The 21,925-nt window shown below is 45.2% G+C and overlaps 3 protein-coding genes across 4 annotated transcripts; all 3 read right to left on the bottom strand.

Annotated features, from left to right (window-relative positions):
• Nucleotides 1–1,822: 1,822 nt before the first annotated feature.
• On the bottom strand, nucleotides 1,823–17,738 carry fus (epithelial splicing regulatory protein fusilli). 2 transcript variants are annotated; one of them, XM_070279235.1, is made up of 13 exons: nucleotides 17,152–17,736; nucleotides 14,354–14,686; nucleotides 11,123–11,365; nucleotides 9,578–9,854; nucleotides 9,432–9,521; nucleotides 9,322–9,376; nucleotides 8,392–8,502; nucleotides 8,000–8,270; nucleotides 7,606–7,932; nucleotides 7,400–7,546; nucleotides 7,084–7,345; nucleotides 3,020–3,234; nucleotides 1,823–2,962 (listed from the first exon to the last, which is right to left on the bottom strand). In XM_070279235.1, the coding sequence occupies exons 2-13, from the start codon at nucleotides 14,480–14,482 to the stop codon at nucleotides 2,489–2,491; spliced, it is 2,601 nt and encodes an 866-aa protein (XP_070135336.1). In that variant the 5' UTR covers nucleotides 14,483–14,686; nucleotides 17,152–17,736; the 3' UTR covers nucleotides 1,823–2,488. The 2 variants fall into 2 exon arrangements, with proteins under 2 accessions (XP_070135336.1, XP_070135335.1); XM_070279234.1 differs by lacking the exons at nucleotides 1,823–2,962; nucleotides 3,020–3,234 and having other exon boundaries at nucleotides 4,786–7,345; nucleotides 17,152–17,738.
• Nucleotides 17,739–18,622: 884 nt separating this feature from the next.
• On the bottom strand, nucleotides 18,623–20,424 carry Gmppa (GDP-mannose pyrophosphorylase A). Its single transcript, XM_017234856.3, has 4 exons — nucleotides 20,054–20,424; nucleotides 19,236–19,938; nucleotides 18,912–19,176; nucleotides 18,623–18,846 (listed from the first exon to the last, which is right to left on the bottom strand). Exons 1-4 carry the CDS (start codon nucleotides 20,299–20,301, stop codon nucleotides 18,746–18,748), a joined length of 1,317 nt encoding a protein of 438 aa, XP_017090345.1. The 5' UTR covers nucleotides 20,302–20,424; the 3' UTR covers nucleotides 18,623–18,745.
• Nucleotides 20,425–20,896: 472 nt separating this feature from the next.
• On the bottom strand, nucleotides 20,897–21,543 carry Vha14-1 (V-type proton ATPase subunit Vha14-1). Its single transcript, XM_017234857.3, has one exon. The coding sequence runs from the start codon at nucleotides 21,435–21,437 to the stop codon at nucleotides 21,063–21,065; it is 375 nt and encodes a 124-aa protein (XP_017090346.1). The 5' UTR covers nucleotides 21,438–21,543; the 3' UTR covers nucleotides 20,897–21,062.
• Nucleotides 21,544–21,925: the final 382 nt, after the last annotated feature.

Genomic DNA, 21,925 nt, shown 5'->3' with positions numbered 1-21,925 from the left:
CTGCATCAAAATCCGAGAACAAAATATTTTTTCGATTTTTTTCCAATTTTTCCTGGGGAGAGCCCATCAAAATGTGGGATTTCCAAATGAGCCCCCTTTGGAAGGCCATATCTTGGCAAATTCTTGCCCGATTCACGAAAGGAATACCTTAATCGATTTGTGGGGCGATTCCCCGTCAATCTGCATCAAAATCCGAGAACAAAATATTTTTTCGATTTTTTTCCAATTTTTTCCTGGGGAGACCCCTTCAAAATGTGGGATTCCCAAATGAGCCCTCTTTGGAAGGTCATATCTTGGCCAATTCTCATCCGATTCTTGGAAGGAATTTTCTGATCGATTTGTGGGGCGATTCCACGCCAATTTGCATCAAAATCCGAGAACAAAATATTTTTTCGATTTTTTTCCAATTTTTCCTGGGGAGACCCCTTCAAAATGTAGGATTCCCAAACGAGCCCCCTTGGGAAGGCCATATCTTGGCCAATACTTGTCCGATTCTTGGCAGGATTACCTTAATCGATTTGTGGGCCGATTCCCCGTCAATCTGCATCAAAATCCGAGAACAAAATATTTTTTCGATTTTTTTTCAATTTTTTCCTGGGGAGACCCCATCAAAATGTGGGATTCCCAAATGAGCCCTCTTTGGAAGGCCATATCTTGGCCAATTCTCATCCGATAAAACATCATACAGAGAAATTATTTTTATAGATGGAGTTTCTATGGGAGCCATGCAAAGTGATTCCCTTCGACTAGAATATATAGTGGCTGCCTGGCAAGAGACTGTCAACTGAAATGCTCGCTGGAACGCAACGAAATCCCCTAAATCAATAAAAGTTTCAATGGCTTAATACCAAAACGGAAGAGGTCCCTGCCAGCGGCGACGACAGTTGCTAAGTCGTCGAAAATATGCCGCCGCCAATCGACGGTCTTGTTATTGCAATCCCAATGAAATCGGTACTGCACCCAGAGACATAGGGACTACTGGGCGGTGCACCATATAGCGGATGGGGGGACAGGGATATTTTTTATTGACTTAGTTTCGAGTGACAGCGCCGCAAAGTTTTGCAACTTCTCCATTATTGGGTTGCCTACTTTAGGCGTTGTCTGGCGATGGTTTTTCGCTCGGCGATTACAAATGAGATTTATACGGCCATTTCCGTGCCATTAGAGGAAGTGCACAGGGCGTTGTTAAGTCAAGTGTGCAACCATAAAAAACAAAAACCGAGATGGGGGCTGGGGGGATACTCTAAAAATTCTTTCTTTATTTTTTTTGGCCTTGGCGCATTAACCAACATTTTTCATTTACTTGTTCGCAGGCCAACTTGTCAACGGAGCAGCGGCACACCTAATGTGCTTTTGATAGGCTCCGATTCCCCACCAGGAAGTCCAAAGGATGTCCACTGCAGCGGTGGCGCCGGTCCTTGATAAATTATCATGCGAGCAGGAGGACCAACAGCATCGGATGCGGCTGGCAGGTGCAGCATAGAACTAACTAGATCCTGCAGAACTGCACCTGCCCACCAGATGGGTTTTAATCTATTTTAAATGTATGTTACGGTAATGGTACGGTGCGACCGGATGATGGTTCACAACGACCGTGTCCTTTGAACGGGTCGGTGGGACTTTCGTCCGTTTGTAACGCCATTTGTCAGCGATTTATCATCCGGCTAGCGGATTATTTATGATGGAGATATACATATATATAGGACATCCGCATCTGGACTGTCTATCGGAGATAGTTGCATTAATTGATTCGTAATGGCATCCGGATCAAAGTGAATTTGTTAAGCCCGCATCCAAATAAATGATACAGATTGTTAACCAGTTCGATGATTTCAATTTGATATATTAAATATATGCGTTTATTTATCAAAAAACAACTGATAATATCTTTTTATTGCAAACGATTGGGTGCAACAACTGTAACGTTGCATGTTGCAGGTTGCAGGTTGCAGGTTGCGTGCACAAGGGAATAACAATATTCAAAAATGGATATAATCCTAGGGATACAGGATAGGCGCGCTGACTGATTGGCTGTTTTTAATAACATTAACATCCAGCTACAAGTACATACACACATATATGCATAAAAAATAGTTGTATAAATAATTTGACTATTGACTAGGGATAAATTTGTCGATTTCTTTGCGCTCTCTTCACTTCGCTAATTGGCTAATGTGTATATTTGGATTTAATGCAGCAACTGAATAAATAAGACGTCGAATGGACTGCACTGGGGCACTAACTTAGCCTTAAAGGACGACATACATAAGTAGTATAGGGGGGGAGGATATAGAAATTCATGAGACGGCGGGGAGATTCCTTCGTTTCGTTCGATTTTCGCCGCATCGCGAATTCGCCGTCAACGCAATCCACCCACACGTGTTGGAGACTCGGCTAGCTCCTCGCCATTTTCGCCATGGGTTCTCGTCTAGGCAATGGTTTGCTTTCTTCGATTGGCAAGACATTAAGCTTCGCTTCCGCATCAGCTCTATGATATAAATAGCTCCACGCAAGAGTTGCTCACAAGAGGCGTGGCAGCCGCACCTCCCGCCCCTTGACTTCCGGTCTTTAGCGGGGGCACTCCAGCGCCGGTGGATGCCGTCCCGTGGTTTGTGTCTATGCTAAGAAGGCACTTTGACGATGTGGTAGAGGCCTCTTGTCCATGAGCTCCCGTCTGCGTGGGTGTCGGGGCTTTGGGCGTGGCATTCTCCACCGATCCGTTCAGGGTGATGGCTGGCAACATCGGAAGGGGAAACTTTCCGGAGCCAGAACTGCAGCTGGAGGTGGAACTGGAGTTGGAGCTAGTGTTTCCACTGCCCGCCGATGTGGTGGGTGAGAACTGCTTTGACGGCACAAAGGACACAGCTGCCTTAGTGGGCGTGAGTATCAGGCCGGTGCTGGTATGCGGAATGGCCACACTGGGGGGCGACAGCGGAGAGGGCGGGAAGAAGTCCACCGGGTACTGCATGAAACAGAGTATCAAGTTATGGAACTCAAAAGGATGAGATCTCAATCTTACCAAGGGCTGTGAGGGCGAGTGCGCCCCCGGCTGGGTGTAGTAGGTGGTCGGGGAGACGGGAGGACTCGGGTACGGCCAGTACACCAGCGGCGGTGGGTAAAAAGCGGACGCCGGATGGTGGGGGTGATGCGGCAGGTGGTGCGAACGTGGTGGTGGAGGAGCCCCTCCAAAGGCAGGGTACGGGGCCCCAAAGTGGGCGCCCAGTAGAGCAGCACCTGTTCGAAGGCAAAATACATAGAATTAATCACAGAAGTCTAAGCTATAAGGTCGTCAGATATAGTTCGGGTACACAGAGATTATTTTCAGAATTCTGGGGGGTACAAGTGTTGTGAGTATGGCATCGCTGTTAAAAATATATTTTTGGGTGGAGAGACTTTGTACAAGATGTATAGTTTCAGTTTGTCCCGTGTTATATAGTCGATCACATCCGCAAATCATCTCAAGAGGTCGGTCATTGCATTATGTTAGTAGATTAGTGTGAGATCTTACATCCGTAAGATAGTGGCTAGTGGTTGGTTAGTCAGGGGGTTAGCTGGAGGTAAAATCGTATTCAAATCACTCACCGTTTTAGACATTGCAAATGGTAGGAAAGACATAAATACTTGGTACTTTGTATTTTTTGGTTGGAACGAGTATCTTACCACCTTACCACCCAGATACCATGGAAACAGTTGCGCACAAAAACGATTACAAATTTTGGAATATGTTTTTTTTTGCCGATTTGTTGTTTGTTTTTGAGAATTTTGAGATTCGATTTTTGATATTAATTTTGATATAATCCAAGCACCAGGCCTCGAGAGGCCACCGAAGAACCGTTCAGACATCGCCGAGTTACATACAAGATGCGTCTATATGACTAGTACGAGATCATGATGGACACTCCACTTAGGGTTACTAGGTAGTAGTAGTATATATTTATAATGTAGCTAGAGCATAGTGACGGAAACAGAAAACCAAACAAACTCCGCACAATCCACTCCCAGCAGCTCGGCTTTTGGTTGATCCCGCTGAAAACGCGATCGCGATCGATTATAAAGCTAAGCCCAAGCCCGATACCCCAGAGTTACATGTACATACATATAAGGTGTTCCATTTTAATGGGCGGGTGGTGAGAGACAGGGCTAAGGACGAGGACGAGGGATTAGGGATACGGGGCTGGGTAGAGACAAGGAGTGGTTAATAAGGTTTATACCCAAATGATTCTCATGAAGGGTGTTATTAGTAGGTCTGTAGATCTTTTGGGCCTCTACTCTTTGGGTAACACACAGAGCGAAAGAGATGATGATAGAGTAAGAGAGACAGAGAGAGAGAGAGAGAGGGGAGAGGTAGGCGGTAATGTCGTATTTTATTGATGTAAAAAATTAATCAAAAATTTGTTTTGCTAAACATCTAGTGGTAAAAAGAATGGAATATCAAAAATTGTAATTTCCAAAGAAAAAAACATTAAAAACTGATGTGCGTACTATAACTAGTTAAGTAGATATTACTGTTTGTCGCTGGTTTAAAGTGGCCGCAAAACCCGTTTGGAAGCCACTCGATTGGCAATAACAAACTAACACTATGGGTTAAATTATACTAAGGATTAGGCTAAGGCGCTAGGCGATACTTTCCCATGGAGCTCGCCAGGACTTGCTCAGTAGTATATCAAGTTGGGGCAGAACTCAGTGTTAGACGCAGCTAGAGAAGGTTTAAAGATTGGGGGATTGAATCGAAATTTTTGTTTTAAAAACTCAAAGAAAGTAAGAGTCCGATCTCTTTTTTTAAATAATAATAGATAAATGACATAGAGTTAGGACAGCCTTACTGATAATAAAGCATATTGCAGGTGGTATACGTATATGTAAGCCCGAGTCACCATTAACCAGTTATCATCCGATATGCACTTAGTCGAAATCCCGAACTTAATTAGTGATGACAGAGAACACACACATAAAAACAGGTGGCGGCATTTAAAGTTGAAGAGTTTCAGAGGAATTATAATAGTGATAGACCCCGGTTGCGACTAACACCAGTTACGAGCCACACTTAAGAGCTACACCATAGACATCTAGGTACTATTTATAGGGTGTATTGTACGGTATTGCAAGTCAAAACGATGAGATTATTATTAATTAATTATTGTATTAAGTATTTTGATTGGTGTTAGCTGCCATGGAGAGACACGGGAAAAGATTGCCGAGTGGATTAATATGCGAACCCATTTTACAATCGTACGATCTTAAAAGCTAGTGTATATTGGTATTTTATATAGTATGTAGTGTTTATATATGTATGTATATATCTCGATCGGCACACAACTCCACCCATCGACTATTATGGTTATTCCAAAAAAGAAGTGTTTGTCTTACAGAACACGATAACTTGTTTATATTCGCTCCATAGCTATATAGCTATCGGATTCGGTTTTCGATTTCAAGTTCTTCTCAAAATTTGCGCTGAGCCAACACCTGACGCCGTTCATGGGGGGAGGAGGGAGTGGGCGGATTGGATTCCGGCGAATTGGGGGGTGTGGTAACCAAAGGGTACCATTAAAATTAGATTGCACTGAATGGGCGGTGGCCCAACATCGTATCTCTAGCTCTCACTCCCTCCATGAACGACGTTAGCCTCTGTTGATTGCCTTCGAGTCGGTGAGCCAAAGGGGTTACAGATCGGTTATATATATAAATGTAGATCCCCTTTCGCTCTATACACGCCCACACCCACGCAGGTGCACTCACACTCCAAGCTTTTCTGACAAAAAAAATGCAATTAAATCCGATATAGGCGCATCCTATATCCCCCACATTGTTAGCCGGGTGTACTTATGCTAATGTATGGGTGATCAGTGCTTATGCGGGTGAGTGTGTGCCTTCGTGGGTGTGGGGAGTGTCATATATCGTATTCTTCTCTTAGACCATAGACAAATATTCTTAGCCTACTACGAGTACTCCATACAAGAAAAGTACTTAAGTCTACATTCCAAATTGGTAAAAAATTAAGCTCTAAAAATGTCTGGTATGCGGTTTGTGTGTGTGTGTGGTATGTGAGTGTGTGTACATGAGACGGTTAAATGTATGTGTGCGCATGTATTATTATTTCAACACCACCCCCCCACCCACTCTCGGAATGTGGCCGAAGTTGGAGTTGGCTTTTAAATGCTTTCAAAGTGAATAAATGTTATGCGAATATCTAAATTCCCGGATTGTAGTAGGAGTAGACACTACTGGGATTTCGGGTTAGGGCTCTTTTTGCCGCACTGGCAGCCACGGCCGCCGCGCCCGTCGCATCCTGCTGGAATGCGTTCTCGTACGACCTTTTCATCGACGAGTTGCTGGCGGGAGTGGCCGCGGCCGCTGCAGCTGCTGCCGCTGCACTGGCCCCGGCAACTGATGCTCCGGCTGGGGACACGCCCACTCCCGCCCCCGCTGCAGCGGTGGGCATGTAGCTGAGCGGAAAGGGCGGCAAGTAGGAAGCCGAGGGCCTCTGCATAAGAACAAATTGCGGCTGACCCTGTTGCAACATGGCGCTGGCGTAGAGCTGTTGCTGCTGCTGCTGTTGCAGGTACAACGGATGCTGCTGGAACATAGCACTGGCGTAGAGCTGTTGCTGCTGCTGCACCTGCTGCTGCTGCTCGGCGGCCAGGGCGGCAGCGGCAGCCTGTTGCCTCACCAGGAGGCTCTGCTGGGCTATAAACTGTGCCTGCTGCTGTGCCAACAAGGCCGGCGTGGCAGCTGCAGCTGCTGCTGCAGCGGCGGCAGCACTCGCGGGCGATGATCCCGGCGGCGGTAGCGAAAAGGGATTCAGGGAGTAGCCCGGCGGGGCTAGGGTCACTGCAGCCGAATGAGCAGCCGCTGGCTGACTGGCCATAAAGGAGGCCAGTCCGCTGGCCGAGGCAGCCGAGAGATTCGGCATAATGGCCGCCGAAGAGGCGGGCAGGGTGTGAGCGGGGGCGTGGCCCGGAACATGCGAGTGTGGATGTTGTGGGGGGTGTGATTGTGTGTGGGAGTGGGTGCCGCCGATCGGCGACTGGGTGGCAGTGCCAGCGGAGGCCGTTGCCGATTGACCCGCCGAACTGAACATACCCGAGGTGGCCGCAGCCAGCAGCGAGGGCTGCTTGTGGGCGTGCGAATGGGCATGGCCATGGTGCGGGGGCGGTGGTTGGGCCACTGGCGAGGTGAGACCGCCATTGAGGACCATGTTCATGTCGTCACCAGAGCACTGGAACACCTCAATATAGCGGAACTTCTTGCCAAAGACCATAAACTGGTTGTGCTTGCGCTGGGCGCACAACCGGGCCGAGTCCTCCGTGTCCATTTGGATGAAGGCCTCTCCACTGGGTTGGCCCTGAAAGTTTCGTAGTTTAGTAAGCCCAGTTAAATACCAGACTGGAACACTCACCTGTGCGTTGATCACCATATGAACACCCTGGTATATTATGTGCTTGGCAAACCCATCCAGGAAGTGAAGTATGTGCTCCACCATCGCCTCGTAGGGCAGTCCTCGCAGTCGGATGCAGTTCCTTGTGGTGCCCGAGGTGATGAGATGCTGTGGAAGGGGATAGGTTAGCGGAAGCTGTGAGTGGGTAGGCCGTGTATGGCACCCACCTGCGGCAGCAGTGGTAGCTGCATGGTCGGCAGCTGAGCAATCAGCGGTGGCTGGCTGTGGTTGCCGCCCGACTCATAGTTCTTCGGGTCCATGGAGCGGTTAAGCACCTGCTGTACCTCGGCGGTTGTGGAGCGGAAGAGCTCGATATACCTCTGTCCTATGGACTCCCGGTGCCGGCCCAGCGCCTTGGCAGCATCCGACTCATGGGCAAACAGAACAAAGGCGTCTCCGGTTGCTCGTCCATCCGGTTTCTTTACAAACAGCACGCCCTCATTCCCATCCAGTACATGGCAGGGTGCCGTATCCCCAGTGGTGAAGAAGTCCAGCTAGGGAAACAAGTGGAGTGGACGTTCATGATTAAGAGAGCTCTCGAAGTCTGGGATCGCGTCTTACCACTTGTTTGGCGGTGCAGTCGTAGGGTAGACCCCGCATTCGGATGATCACCTGGGCTCCCTTGGAAAGAAACGCCTGCGCCTCGTTCGATGCACCGCCGGCGATGGCCAGGAAGTCCTCACCCGAGGCCCGGTACACCTCGATATATCGGGTACCGATGTGATGCTTGTGCCGTTTCAGAGCCATGTCGCGGTGCTCCTGGGATATGAAACGGATGAGGGCTTCGCCGTTGCGTCGCCCCAGCGGAGAAAGACAGAGAGCAACGCCGCCCCTAGAAGAAGGGGAGGAGGAGAGGGGGAGCGGTTATCAGAAGATAAAGTGGGTCGCTGTGTAATCAACGACGAGCTGACCCCACTGATCCGGCTTATCAATGGGTTGCACTCATCACTTACTTGGCTACGTTGAGGCCGCAAAAGAACTTGGCGATGTCCTGGTCGCTGCTCTGCCAGGGTAAGCCTCTGGCACGAACAATGCAGTTGCCGTCGATCTCGTCGTCAATTGAGCTGCAAGTGGAGTTAAACGGGAATCGGTTAAAGGAAAATCATTAAAAGCTCTCCTCCCCAAGGAGCTGTTATGCAACACGTGATGGGGCACAAAACGGCGTCGCAGTCACGTTCTGCGATGTGCAGCCAGAGTTCTTGTCGATTACCAAGTAAGTCGCATAAATATTTCTGCTGACTCTCCCAATACACAAACGACACACACTCGAGAGCTCGAACAGAATGTCATGCATAAATGGGCCAGTAAAAAATACGAACAAAACCCGAAAACGACTAAAAAAACATGAATAATCCAACTTGGCAGCCGGACGGACAGAAAGGAGTTTTCAGTAACGTCGTATACTCATCGTAGAAGGGTTACCTCTCTGTGTTAATTGAATATTTTATAGTGATTGGTCTGAAACAGACCTCAGGCAGGCAGGCTGGCAAGCTTAGGTAGTTGAAATTTTCCAATACGATCCGGGCGATAACCACAGAGCCCTACCGATCCGTTACGATGCCACCCGATACTTTAGTTCGATCCAGAGACGATCCCCATTTAGAAAGACGCTCCCGAGCTCTTATCGCCTCCCAATCCAAATGTCGACTGACGTGAGCGACGCGGCGCTCCCAGCTCGAATTTGGCCACTTCGTGTGCCGTCTTTCAGTGGATTCTTTATGGGTTTTCTGAGTGAGTTTTTTTTCAACTGAAATAGTGCTTGGATCAGCTGAGAGTGGGGCTTGAGTAGCGCCGAGTTTGGATTGGAGTGTATGTTGGGTTTGGGTTTGGGGCTCGGTTTACAGAGAACTAGTTCGTTGGGGTTCGATGTAGGGAGTACTCACCAAATTCCAGGTTCCAGTACCAGGTTGACCAACTCGTTTGCAGCAAAAGTGTGACCTGCAGGATAATCGTGTTAAGTCCAACACTTAGGAGGAGATTGGTTGGTACTTACCTGCTTGAAGCAGGGCCTGGATCACAGTAACCATGTCGCGAGATTCGCGTATGTAAAAGTCTTTATCCTCCACCGATGAGGTATTGAGTTCTTGGAGAGAAACACAAATTATCTAAAGGAATCTTAGGACATGACCCAGGACTCACCACCCAACATCTCTGCGATGGACTGCGGCACTGGCAGCGATGGCGCCTGCAGCATCTTCTTGGCATCCTTGACGGGCACAAGGGCATGCGCCAGATCGCCGGACTTGTAGCGCAGAAACTCCTTGCGGAGATCGCTGAAGCGGTTGTAGTAGGTCGGCAGCTCCAGATCCTTGGCACTGGCCTCCCGATGGAGGCACTGCCTCAGCGGCAACTGGCCGTCCGTAACCAGCTTGATCTCAGTGTCGTGGAGCGAAAGGGAGCGAAGGTAGGCATCAAACTGAAAATGAGCTTTACCTTATTAATTATTCAAGATATTATCGCGTCGGGATGGTAGCGAGTCAAAGGTCGAACATCTGTCACCAAGGAAAAATACCCCAAACATTCCAATCTGACGAGAGAGAGGACAGAAAAGTAGACTCGCGTTCGCCGCACCAATTCCGTTAGTGGCTTAAACCCGTTTAGTTGCCGGCAATTATTGCCAATTACAGTGAACAGTTTCAGCCATGTCATGGTGAGTAAATACAACATGCGGCTTAATGTCGCATTACACCCTGGACACGATAATCGAAATCGTTTCAGTGCAAGGAGTCCGGACCACAATCCGGAGCGCATGACATCACTAATCCCAAACCCGCTTTGAATGCAGCTTCTCCGGATCTCCAATGGCTTTTATTGACCCTATTGACTGAAGCAATTAGTATGCCACGCTTGTGCTGGATATTTCCAATGCGTCACGGTCTGAGCTCGGAATCAAAGGTCTTCCGGAGATGCAGCATTCACCTGGTGTGTTCCCCAACACCCATTCTGAGCTGACTCTTCCTCAATTCCTGCACTCTCGTATCTCTGTATCTTTGTATCTTTTATCTGCATGTGCTGCCGATAATGTAAGTCGAGTGGCAGTATATTATGTTCCAGGGAGATGGTTTGGAGCCGAAGCTGAAAAGAAATGGGAGTCGATCATGGGAGGGGGCTTGTCTGAAGTGTTCCCCTTATCTGAGGGTCTCTCCGATAAGCGTTGGAAGGGGCGAGGGCAAAAGTTGGAGGCGAGGCGAGTCGCAAAGGTTACACTTTTATGGGCAAGTCGCACTGATCTTCGAGAGCTAGACATTCGACGTGATTGGAAACGAATAAGAATTAGGCCGTCAGTCCATCTGATAACTATCTGATTATAAACTTTGAACATATGCTTAGTTTTTCCATTCATAATGATGATGAGTCTACTTTTTCCCTGTGTACCCATAGCCAGATTCCCATTGATAAGTCACAGAAGTGTGAAGTCCCAAAATGGACCCACAACGACTCATTCTCTTGACTTTTGAGAGGGTGGTTTCCATAAATAGTACTTTTATTTTGTACCCCCACTCTTCACGTGCATTTCGAAGTAGTGGGTAGTGCAGGCCTAATCTTATCGGATACGGTTACCGGCTATCCGGCTGATAACAGCCCAAATCCCAACAACCCAAAAACGACCCGAACAACGTGCTCTGATTATGGTGTGGATGGGGCATGATGGACTTAAATCCGATTTGTTTGGATTATGCGCACCTCTTCGATAGCCTCGCTCAAAGGTTTGCCCGCTGCCTGGGCTTCTGCAATTGGGAGCACCAGCTCCGTGTTATTGTTGTCCAGGCTGCTCCCACTGCCATTATTTGTGGCATCCCCAATGGCCAGGGGCGGGGAGCTGGCCGTGTTGTTGGTTGTACTCGAGGTGTCCGAGGAGCTCGATATGGTGCGATCCTTGATGAAGTAGCCATCGGGTCGCACGAGTATTTGTTTGGTGCCTACGATCTGTGAAAGAAATTTTAAATAAATATTAAAAAGGGTCCAAGTATTAGGTATAATTATAATAGGAATAGAATGTCAGCATTACTTGCAAAGTAGCCCTGAAAAACAAGCCACTCGTACGATAGTACAGACCACCTGCCCTAAAGGTCTTACATATTTCAGGGATTTCGGAAACCTTCAGTGACTTTATAAAAAAATCAGAGCTTGCGTCAACGGATATGGAAAAAGGAAAGGTGAATCTAAATCGGATTGGGGCCTTTCTACAGGTAGATGAGCTCTATGCAAATTCCTCACACGATCAGAGGTAGGCTTTTAGAAGAGAGCCTAAGCCTATACGTTTTCTTTGTTTTCCGATGGCGTCTGAAATCGATTTGCATAGCCTTTGAATACCAAAAGAAACAAAAAAATTAAAAGGAAGAGGGGATGTGGCTTCCTACGATTCCCCCTTTGAAATGAAATATGCATGAGAATCGCACCGTAAAGTCATGTTATATTCATTGGACTCACATTTTTGGGTTACGCCGGAGGTTAAGGAAGCTCCTAATTATGCCAGTATTGGATATATATCGTAAGTGTATTTGCTTTTAAACTACAAGTCTGCCTTTAGACAGATTGAGATTAATCTAAGCCAAGAGTTCTAATTGGTTCAAGTAGAGCCGGAGAGCTGGCTAGCGTCCCCCTCTCTCGGCACTCCACTTGGGCGACTTTTGTGCTTGATTTGCGAATGTTAATTAACTTTAATTGTTGCCATACGAGTCATAACTAGCCTGTAATTAACATGCCAATTACACTGCATGGATATAGTAAGTATAGTATGTAAGCCAGCGAGTGAGTGTAAAATCGAGCCAATTCCACTTGCCCCAAGAAATCTGTTGCAGAGAAATTGCACCGATCGATAGAATTGGATCGATCATCAGAAAACAATCGTGCAGCGGAAAAGTCTGTTTCCGTTTTTGGGGAAAGTCTCTCCGAAGCGAACTCTTCTGTCAATCAACTTTCTTATCACCTGCCACTTTTCCACAGTTGGCTCCATTAGGTAGACGAATGGTAGACAGAATCGGTCAGCATATCGGCGGCATATTGGCCATTATGAGGCACGTCAGACTGCCAATTAGGGAGGCAGGTGGGGAGTAGGCCTTCAATGCCAAAGCCCCCAGCCCACTGCTGTCAGAATAGTTCGAATATTGCGACCATGCTGACTGAGTTAAATGAGGTATTACCTGACACTTTGATATGGTAATACGAGTTGATGTTACTATTATTAGAAGTAGTTACTAGTTAGTATATTTCTCTTGAGCTAGGACTTTAAAAATGTTCCAGAATTCCCTATACAGACTATAGTATATCTGTTGGTTTCACGCTATAGCCGCGTGATATAGAGGACTTAGGGGCATGGCTCCATACCACTTTCCACCAGTTTGCAATACTGTTATAGAGCATAGTTTGTCGCAACTATTAGCATAAATTTCGCAGATATCGCAGCCATATAAATTATATTTTATTCAGAAGTCTGGTTTCAAATGATATAGCTCATTAGGTTTCCAAATTAAAGGAAAGGCTGCTGGAGGATTTTGGAGAAATTCGATCGTCTGCTGACCCCATGACCCCATCTAAAAATAGCGGGAGAAAAGCAATATAATAATATAATAATACCTTCGATGGGGAATCACCGCAGCGATTAGCATAAAAATTGGTTTCAACGGCATGGCCTAGGCCATCGCTTTGCGAAAGCCACCATTAGCTGGAAGCCGGAGTTTAAGCTTTTAGGTAATTAATTCATAATAATTTTGGCAGCGGGAAGCTGCTACATGGCAGGGGGTCAGGGCTTGAATTAGAGTCTTGAAGTCGCCTCCGACTCATACTAGAAGCCCACGTTCGTAATTGCGGCCCTCCAATGTCGCCACTGGGCCATTAAATGCCACTTAAGATCGGGAGTTTTTCAGAGGGGAGCTGCACTTACGAGGAAAATATTGCGTGCTCGTCATAAAATCGCGACAATGTCAGGCAAACATCTCTCGGACTCTCAAATGCCAGCAAATATCGTCAAGAGCCCCCGACCCCAAAGTACACACAGATCACCGACAGACAGACAGATATCTAATGGCCGGGCAATTTCCTTCAATAGTTTCCAGCCGGTGCGAAAACAACCTTCATCCATCTAATATATCTATACCTGTGCCTAAGTCTAAGTCGGTTTCTATATCTTTATGGATAGGTCTCTAGACACGCAGCCTCCCACGTAATTCCACAGGTATAGCTTGTTTTGTGTGCACTCGAGATAGCACAAAGTATTGGGCAAATAATATTGAAAGCATCATTATTGTAAATTGAGAAATTAATGTTCAGATACTTTTTCAGATACTTTTAATTCCGTTTTTTAGGATGCTCTTTATCCCAACCGCATTACATCATTTCCATTTTTTGAAAAGTCTTCTTGGAAAACTTTGCTTTTTGGCACAAAATTGACAAATAACTTTAATGGGCCCCGTGGAGGGAATTTCGTAATGCCATGAAGCGAGCGAGGGCTCTCATAGGTGGTGGCCTGCCCTCAGCCACCTCGGATGTTTAGAGATTTTTTCCAAACAATTAGTGTCAAACGCTTGGCAAACTTGGCAAAATATGCAAATACCTATCTATATACATTGTATTCTCCTCCCAGTCTTCCCAAGAGGGATATCCCCGAAACATAATGTACTTATATTTAGAAACGTTCAAAAATGACGAGAGATCTTGGTAAATACAGACTAAATAAGGTAATACCCACTAGTTAGAGGTATATATTGGGCTTTTCATTTTTTTAATTTTCACTCAGGCTTAGGTTCTGTAACTTAATGAACAGCTCTCGAGTGAGACTTGGCGGCTGTTATCGCCCCTCAGTATTCATTAATTAAAGCGTAGCCGACATTCGAGTCGAATCAAAACAAAATGGCGGTCAGTGGGCGGAGCTATAGAAGATGTATAAAAATGGCGGAATTTTCCGAGAAAACTCACCTGTCCACTGGTCACTTCCAGCAGGACAAAAACCATCAGTATGATCTCCTTCTCGTCGGAACCCAGTCCAGGTCCATTTTGGCCACAGGTGGCAATGTAAAGTGAAACAATGTGTTCGGGAACCTGCATGGCTATGCTTCCGCTTCCGCTTCCTGTGATGATGATGATAGTGCTCCTAAGATGAGATATGGTGTCAGATGTCAGTGTCTGACAGTGTTATTTTCTATATCCTAACTAGTGATGCTCCTCGATCCGATGTTCGGGCCTCATATTCATATGTTAGCTTTGGGCCAACTTCATCTCAGGACTGCTAGGCCTACTCAGCGGCTATGCCTGAAAGAAAATAGGGTACAGAGTTAATTACACAAATTCAAAAAACTGAGAAAAACTGCTCGAAAGTCGGACTTTGGGACTGCATATTAAGCAAGCACGAGTAATTACGAGTACGTTCAAGAAATGTCAAACAAAGCGAATCGGTTTGTGGCAGAGTCAAAAGTTTGCCAAAGCCAAACTACTATATATTATACACTACAGAGAAGAAAGCCAAAGTCCAGAGATTCGCTTTAAAACTTGGCAAAAAAAAACGTTGACACCGCGACACCTTGCATATATGCAATCCAGCACCACCACCACGTCCCTCCTCCTCCGACAAATCCAGGTAAATGGTTGCCAGTTTTCCCGCCATGCGTTGCCGCTTTTCAGCTGCATTTGTAATTGGCAGCCGAGACTTCTAAGTCTCTACCTAAGCTGACGTCAGTGGGGGGGGTCAAATTGAAATTAAAGTATTAACCCCTGGCTGTCGATTTAAAATTTAATTTTAAACAACAACAAAGTCCGACAGGGACCTGAAAATGCTATAAACAGGGGACCTAAACAGTGCACATTTATGAGCATTTTTAATGCGACAAAAAAAGTTTAACTCCTAAGTTCAACAAAATCATGGCGATCATGGGTTAATCGGGGCGCGCAGGCGCAAGCCGCTCAAATGGCTATTGCTGCCAGCTCCAAGCTCTTTTGTTGTAATTAAAAATTTTAAATAATGCATACATATGTACGTGCAAAAGGCCAGGCTTTCGTAATTAAGCCACTTTTAAGTGCTCCTCGTGTTTTGGATCTGATCGGAACGGAGGAGGAGTGACTTTTACAGTCAAACTTCTACTATAACTTGAGACTCAACTATATAAAGATCCAAGATCTTTCCAAGATCAGAGTCTCTTTTACGGAATCATTACTGTAGCATAACGCTCTGACTTTTTATAGTCCACACTTGACTAATAACGCAAATGCCCCTCGGGGATTTATCATCATCGCAGTCCAGTCGCAGTGGTTGACTTTTTCAGCTTCAGTCCCCAAGACTGACCCCTTCCTGAAGACTGGCCATGTGGTAATGAGCGATTGCGGTTATAACGCGACTCTTGTGCAATTTATGAAGTTTTCTTTTGGCTTTTTTCTTGCATCATGAACCGCCAATAAACGCTTTCCCACGTTCCAAGAACTCTATACAAAATCTGGGTCTCACTTTCTTACCTTTGACCTGTCGCTATTAACCCTAGGGTTACCCTACATGCCCCAAAAAAACTGTAATTCTGTTGGCCAACGGTTCAATGTTGTAATTCAAGAGGCCCTAAGAGCTCTTCATTTCCGGTTCCGGATGGAAGTGCGTTTTGAGTGACGACTTAAGCCCTCTCTGAGCCCATAACAGCCCAGATAAGTACAGAGCTTATGAGATAGTCTCATGGCCTTTTAATTGATTGCAATGAAAAACGATAGGAAGATACTGTTATGATGGAGGTTGTTGTGTTTTTCACTTTCGTTGGACATTTGATGGGATAGTTAAATGGCTGCACCTCTTGCACACATATTCCCTTCATTAACGAATAACGGTATACACTCTGGGCCCAATTAAGCTAAATAAAGAATGGCCGAGAAAGACAATGGGAAAGCGTTGGGTCTTCATTAAATAGAAGAAACCCCAAGAGCAGACACAGTTGAACTTGGCTAAAATGAACTATAGATAGAGTAGAGTTTTCTATTTTAACTAATTTGGTTTTTTTCTGGGAAGAAGATCCCTCCCACCCGAGGGCCGTTACGCTTTTGAGAGATAATACCTTAAACTTGGTGATTAAATTCGAATTAGTGACAGGCGCAACAGGAGCTCAGCAAAACTACTAATGCAATTAATGAATTGCCTACTGCCTGCTGCTGATTGGTAAACCAGAAAGTGAGCAGATTTTACTTTGTAGTTTTTTGTGTGGAGACTTGGTTATTAAATTATGAATTGCGCAAGTTTTCCCGCTTGCAAATATGTTTTTTATTTTTATTTCTTGCTGCTGGCGTGTGCCATTATTTGTGGTTATTGTAGTTGGAGCTGGTGTTGGAGCAACAGGAAACTTATGATTGCGCAAATTGCTGTCGAGAAATGCCAATTGCCAAAGTTATTCGCAAAAAAAAAAAACTGAGCTGGAAGTAGATCCTCCAAAAAAACATTTACTAACCAGCATGAATTTACCATTTTTTTTATTATCTTATCTTTCAAAAGAATTTCAAAATTTAAATCAAGAAAGCATTACATTACAATTTTTTATTTTAAAGACCTAGCTGAGAGACTCTCTTTCGAGCAGAGTATTATGAACAAGTCTGGCTCTCTTTCTCTCACCGCGTAGCCATTTCTCTAACTGTAAATTTGTTTTCACTTTGTTTAGCGCATCAGCTTGCTGTTTCTTCTTGTCTTAACCGTTGTTATTGTTGGCCATTTCATTCATTTTTTTTTTTTTTTGATGTTTTTAAATGCCACTTACAACAACAACAAGAGAACAAAGTTCTCAATCGGATTCTCAGTCTCCTGATGGCCTCTCTCCGGATAGTACTGGATGCTACAGGTGGTTGGTTGGTAAGTGTGATCTTCAGCTCTTTATTTTCACCTTTACCTTCTCCTGTTTTGGCTGCTCACTCTCTTTCTCTCGATTTAACCGTTTTTCTGTTAATTTTCGTCGTTTTTTTTTTCTTAACACGTTGTATACATTGCACTTGTTGGCTTTTCACAATTTTCGATTTTATTGCACTTTCTTTTCCTTGGCGCGCGCGCACTACACACCTGTCCTACACCTGTACTAGGCTTTCAAAATTGTTTAACTTGGTGGATTGGTTCAATTGCCTAGTTCATGTTCTTAATACCACCACTGGATTCGAAAATGAGATGACAACAAAAAACAAGTCACTTGTTGCTTCTTTTTGCCTGTTGCTGCTACCACTTTTTGTCTTGTTGTCTTTTTCTAGTTTCTGTCTTTTTTTGGTGTGCGTGTGTATAGGTGTGTGTTTGTGTGTGTGTGCCTAAAGTTTTTTTTTTTTTGAACCCACGGCGCGCATCCACTTCGCTTCAGGTTGAAAAAACAACTGATCGCCACACCGAAACGCAGGTAACCACGAAGGTAGAGAGAGAGCTGCGCTTTCAGCCTAACGGGAGAGCAACAACACAGACAACTCAGGTGGCAAGCCAAACAAGATTCCAGCACGCACATACTAAAAATAATAACAACAACAACAACAACAACATGAACCAAGCCTGTGTTTGCCAATAGGCAGTGGTTGGCAACGCGGCGGAAAGAGCGCAACTCCGCCAGATAAGCTAGGCTTACAAGGTGTGGGGTGGGGGAGAGAGGGTAAGTAGGAGACCCCCTTCTTCTCCCCCAATCCCTTTCAGTTTCCCACGCTGCGCAAGACAGTTCCGCTCAGTGAGCACAAACCGCTCTCCCGCTCTCTCTCTCACAACTGAAGTTACCTGCGTCGTTTACCTGTATTTGTATTTTCTCTCAGCTCTTCCTCTTCTTGGCTCGCTCAATTACCAAACGGAATAAAGAACTGCCCACGTAGAATGCACCACTCACCTGTTTACTTTTTCCTTTTGGCCAATATCATGTTCGGCGAGCTTTAATCCTCTTTTATTAATATTTTATTAATATAACAACACGTAGATTCCGCTTTTATGGGACGAGACTCGAAGCAAAAGCAACAGGCGACGACCACTAACTGGCTGATACTTGAGGAACGTAAACGCGTTTTGGTCTAAACGAGAGAGGAGAGAGACTATTCACATGAGTGTGCGTGGGCCGCTTACCTGCGCCTCACGCGTGACACGTACAGGTTGGCCTTATCGATATCAGACTTTAACCCTTGTGCATTTAGTTCTTATTCGTAGTTGGATCCATAAGGCCACAATAATATCAAAAATAAAATTTGAATTCCCTCCCCCCTTCCCATAATCAAGTCTCATTTATTTTAAAAGCAAGGACACATTTAATAGTTGGAATTAGGAAATATTGCACAATAGAAACGTATAAAATGGCATACTGATAAGGATTGGGACCAATGCAAGGCACGGTTATCATCGCCGCCTCACAAGATGATCTCGTTCTTGAAGCTGCGACCCAGCTCCTTGTGCGGCAAAACGATGCTGTTGAGCAGTATTTTCTCGGCGGGAACCTGCACAAAACAGCCTGGAAACAAAAATTATGATTTTTGGTCTTGAATTCTATTGAAAACCAAAGATCTTTAAACCTACCCAAAATTGTAATCGATGGGTTAAGCTTTCCTTCGTTGTTGAACAACGGTGGATTTTCCATTTTGGCGAAGGGTTTATTTGGATCCGGGTCACTGGGAGTGCCTTCCACGCGGGCCCAAGCTCCGATCGTGGAACCACGACCCACAATTGAGTGCAAAACTAATGTATGATCCTGGATATGAGCCTGTTCCAGGACAATTGACTCTCGTATGCGAACTCCAGGCCCAATGGTAACACCCGGTCCGATAGCAACATTGGGACCCAACTTGGGGAAAACAAAAACCGTTAAAAGCGGTTAAGTAAATATACACAATGAGTACATACTACTGCGCTGTGGTGAACGGTGGCACTGGGATGGACATAGACATCGGGTAGTACAGTGCAGATCAGGCTACCATCGCCTTCGCCTCGCTTGGTGCCCACGTTGGCCAGCCTCTCCGGATGCGTTTTCTTATAGAGTCCCAAATAGTGACGATTAGCGTAAATGGCCGAACCAGCTGTCTTCAGCTGGGACCACCAATTGGGCACTGGCATGGCGAAGAGCTTATCAGTCCCCGCCAGTGGTGTGAGCACTTCCTGCTCCCACTTGATGTGACCTTGCTCTCTGCCATTGCCATTCCCATTTCCATTGCTAAAACCCTGACAGCCATACTCCTGACCTCTCGAATGGAAAATTTGCGCCAGCACCGTAAATATATCCATCGAGCACACATACACGCCGCAATTGATAAAAGTTGATACGTAGGAGCTGGGTTTCTCGACGTAATGCGAAACAGCTCCAGTGTTGCGATCAAAAACCAGACATCCATAGTGCAGCGATTGCTGTCGTGTGGCCTCCGTTGACATGATAGTCACTAGAGCGCTGGATGGGCGCTTCTCGTGGAAGTCACGCAGCTCCTGAAGCGGGAAATCAGCACAAACGTCCCCGTTTAGTACGAAAAAGGCTCGAGGATTCCCGGTTCGGATTTGATCTCGAAAATGGTACATTCCTCCAGCCGTTCCTAGAGCGGTAAACTCCTGTAGGTATCTGAAAAAAATATATTTTTACTAAGGTTGGAAACAAGAACTTTAGAACTTAATCCACGTAGAGCCACGTCACAATTGGGATTCCTTAAGCTGTCTAGCTTTGAAGAACCAATCACCTGATGTTTATATTACTGCTGCTGTACAGGGCCTGCATATCGCTCACGAACCCCTCCATCTGGGTCTGGGGATAGTAGCCAATGATGAGGATTTCTCGCAGATCGGGTAGCTGGGCACAGGCCTCGATATGATGGGCAATCAAAGGACGCCCAGCCAACGGGAACAGTGGCTTGGGTGTGTCCAGGGACAGTGGGCGAAAGCGGGTGCCCTTTTGGGGCCCGCCGATCAAAATTACGGCCTTGAGCATTTCGGTGGCCCGTTTCCAGTGTGCGTGTTTCAAACAAGTGACTAATGCCGATCAATCAGTTCGCGGAATGGATATCTTTTTCTGTTTACGTTGCCACCGAGAAAATGTTTATTCTTTCAAACAGCTGATTGCGCTAACAGCACCCAAGTTCGCAACAGTATGCTAGTTTGATAAGACTCGTATTCTAATAAACTTCATATATGTAATAAGAAACTGTCTTAAGATAATTTAATGATAATATTTAAAATAAGAATATATTTAAAGAAAAATTATGGGGATGGCATGAACGTCGGAAACTCATAGACTGTTAATGATAATAAACTTAACAGAGCTCTTAACATAGTTGATTAAAGTTGGCCATCTATTGTGAATGGTCGCTTTGTTATTAAAACTTCTATTGGGTTTGTTTTAATATTTGGATTATTGAATTAATCAATTATAGTTTATGGTCTTGTTGGTCAACTGTGGGCAAGGTTCTTTAGGTTGGCAAGTTCCAAATACTTTCCAACTCCGTATTTATTTTCCGTATTCTCCAAGCCCGCAGCTACTCCAATTGGCCAAAGGCATCTTCACTTTTATTGATTTTTTCAAGGGGTTCATTATTTAAACTATATTTATTCAACAAAAACCATTCAATATATGTTTTTAAATACACAATTAGAACAAAACCAAAGCATTGAATCTATAGATACATTGGGGGAATTAACATGGAAAGCAATACTCTGACGGTGGCAGCTGATGGCTAAATGGGAATCTCCAAATTAGCGCACCAGATCCTCCGGGTTGAACATGCCACGGGCACGCCTCAGGATGGAGTCCTTGCTGGCGTCGTATGGGTGATCCTTGGAGGGAATCTCCAGTACGGCAGGAACTGGAGAAGTATGGGCGTCGATCACATGGCGGATAAGCTCGGCGCAGTTCTGATTGATTAGGATGATGTCGATGTCGTCGCGCTTAAGGAAACGCTTGAAACAGTCCTCAATCTCGCTCACGGCAGTGTTTTTGTCCACGACCATAAAGTTGGGGTGACGGTTCTTATTGATCTCTCCGACGCCACCCAAGAGGAAGCCCACGCAAGTGTCCTCATCACCGATCACGCTGATCAATTTTCCCTTGATTGCGGAGTGCAGAGCCATCTTTTCTGTGGAGTTTTTCGGATTTTCAGGACAGCAAAGTGACAGCGAAAATAAAAGCTCTGTAAAGGTAAAATCTTTATGTCAGCTGCTCTCTATCACATGACACGAACAGTGTTGCCAGCTTACCATTTTTCAGGCTAACTTTAGCGTTTTTCCTCTAGCCATCAAATAATTTCTAGCCCGTAACGTTAAATATTTTCTAAAATAAAAACACAAAACGATACTTAAAAATTCATAGATATATTTAAATATGTTTAAGTCCCCAAAAAAGTTCAATTTAATTTGCAATCGATACATTGACATATTTTAAAAACATCGATAGATTGTGAGAATATTTGTTATTTAGGGAATTTTTAATTTAAAATAGAATAGAATTAAAATAAAATTGTAATTTTAAAATAGATTAAAAATGTAGTATTCATTTCTTAGAACAAAATTAAGTTAGAATAAAGAAATTTTATGTTATTGGTGAGAGAAGTTTTTGGTCT

This window comes from Drosophila bipectinata, chromosome 2R (genome assembly GCF_030179905.1).
Source record: "Drosophila bipectinata strain 14024-0381.07 chromosome 2R, DbipHiC1v2, whole genome shotgun sequence".
Lineage (NCBI taxonomy): Eukaryota > Metazoa > Arthropoda > Insecta > Diptera > Drosophilidae > Drosophila > Drosophila bipectinata.
This window is presented reverse-complemented; position numbering and strand designations above follow the sequence as displayed.

Excerpts from the sequence above, each read along its gene's own strand:
- fus (XM_070279234.1), bottom strand. The coding sequence starts at position 14,482 with ATGCAGGTTCCCGAACACATTGTTTCACTTTACATTGCCACCTGTGGC. Across the intron at positions 9,855-11,122 it reads TGAGCGAGGCTATCGAAGAG|TTTGATGCCTACCTTCGCTC; the intron begins GTGCGCATAATC and ends GCTCATTTTCAG. Across the intron at positions 7,933-7,999 it reads ACTGCACCGCCAAACAAGTG|CTGGACTTCTTCACCACTGG; the intron begins GTAAGACGCGAT and ends TTGTTTCCCTAG.
- Gmppa (XM_017234856.3), bottom strand. The coding sequence starts at position 20,301 with ATGCTCAAGGCCGTAATTTTGATCGGCGGGCCCCAAAAGGGCACCCGC. Across the intron at positions 19,177-19,235 it reads CCGTTCACCACAGCGCAGTA|TTGGGTCCCAATGTTGCTAT; the intron begins GTATGTACTCAT and ends GTTTTCCCCAAG. Across the intron at positions 18,847-18,911 it reads CCCATCGATTACAATTTTGG|GCTGTTTTGTGCAGGTTCCC; the intron begins GTAGGTTTAAAG and ends TTTTGTTTCCAG.
- Vha14-1 (XM_017234857.3), bottom strand. The coding sequence starts at position 21,437 with ATGGCTCTGCACTCCGCAATCAAGGGAAAATTGATCAGCGTGATCGGT.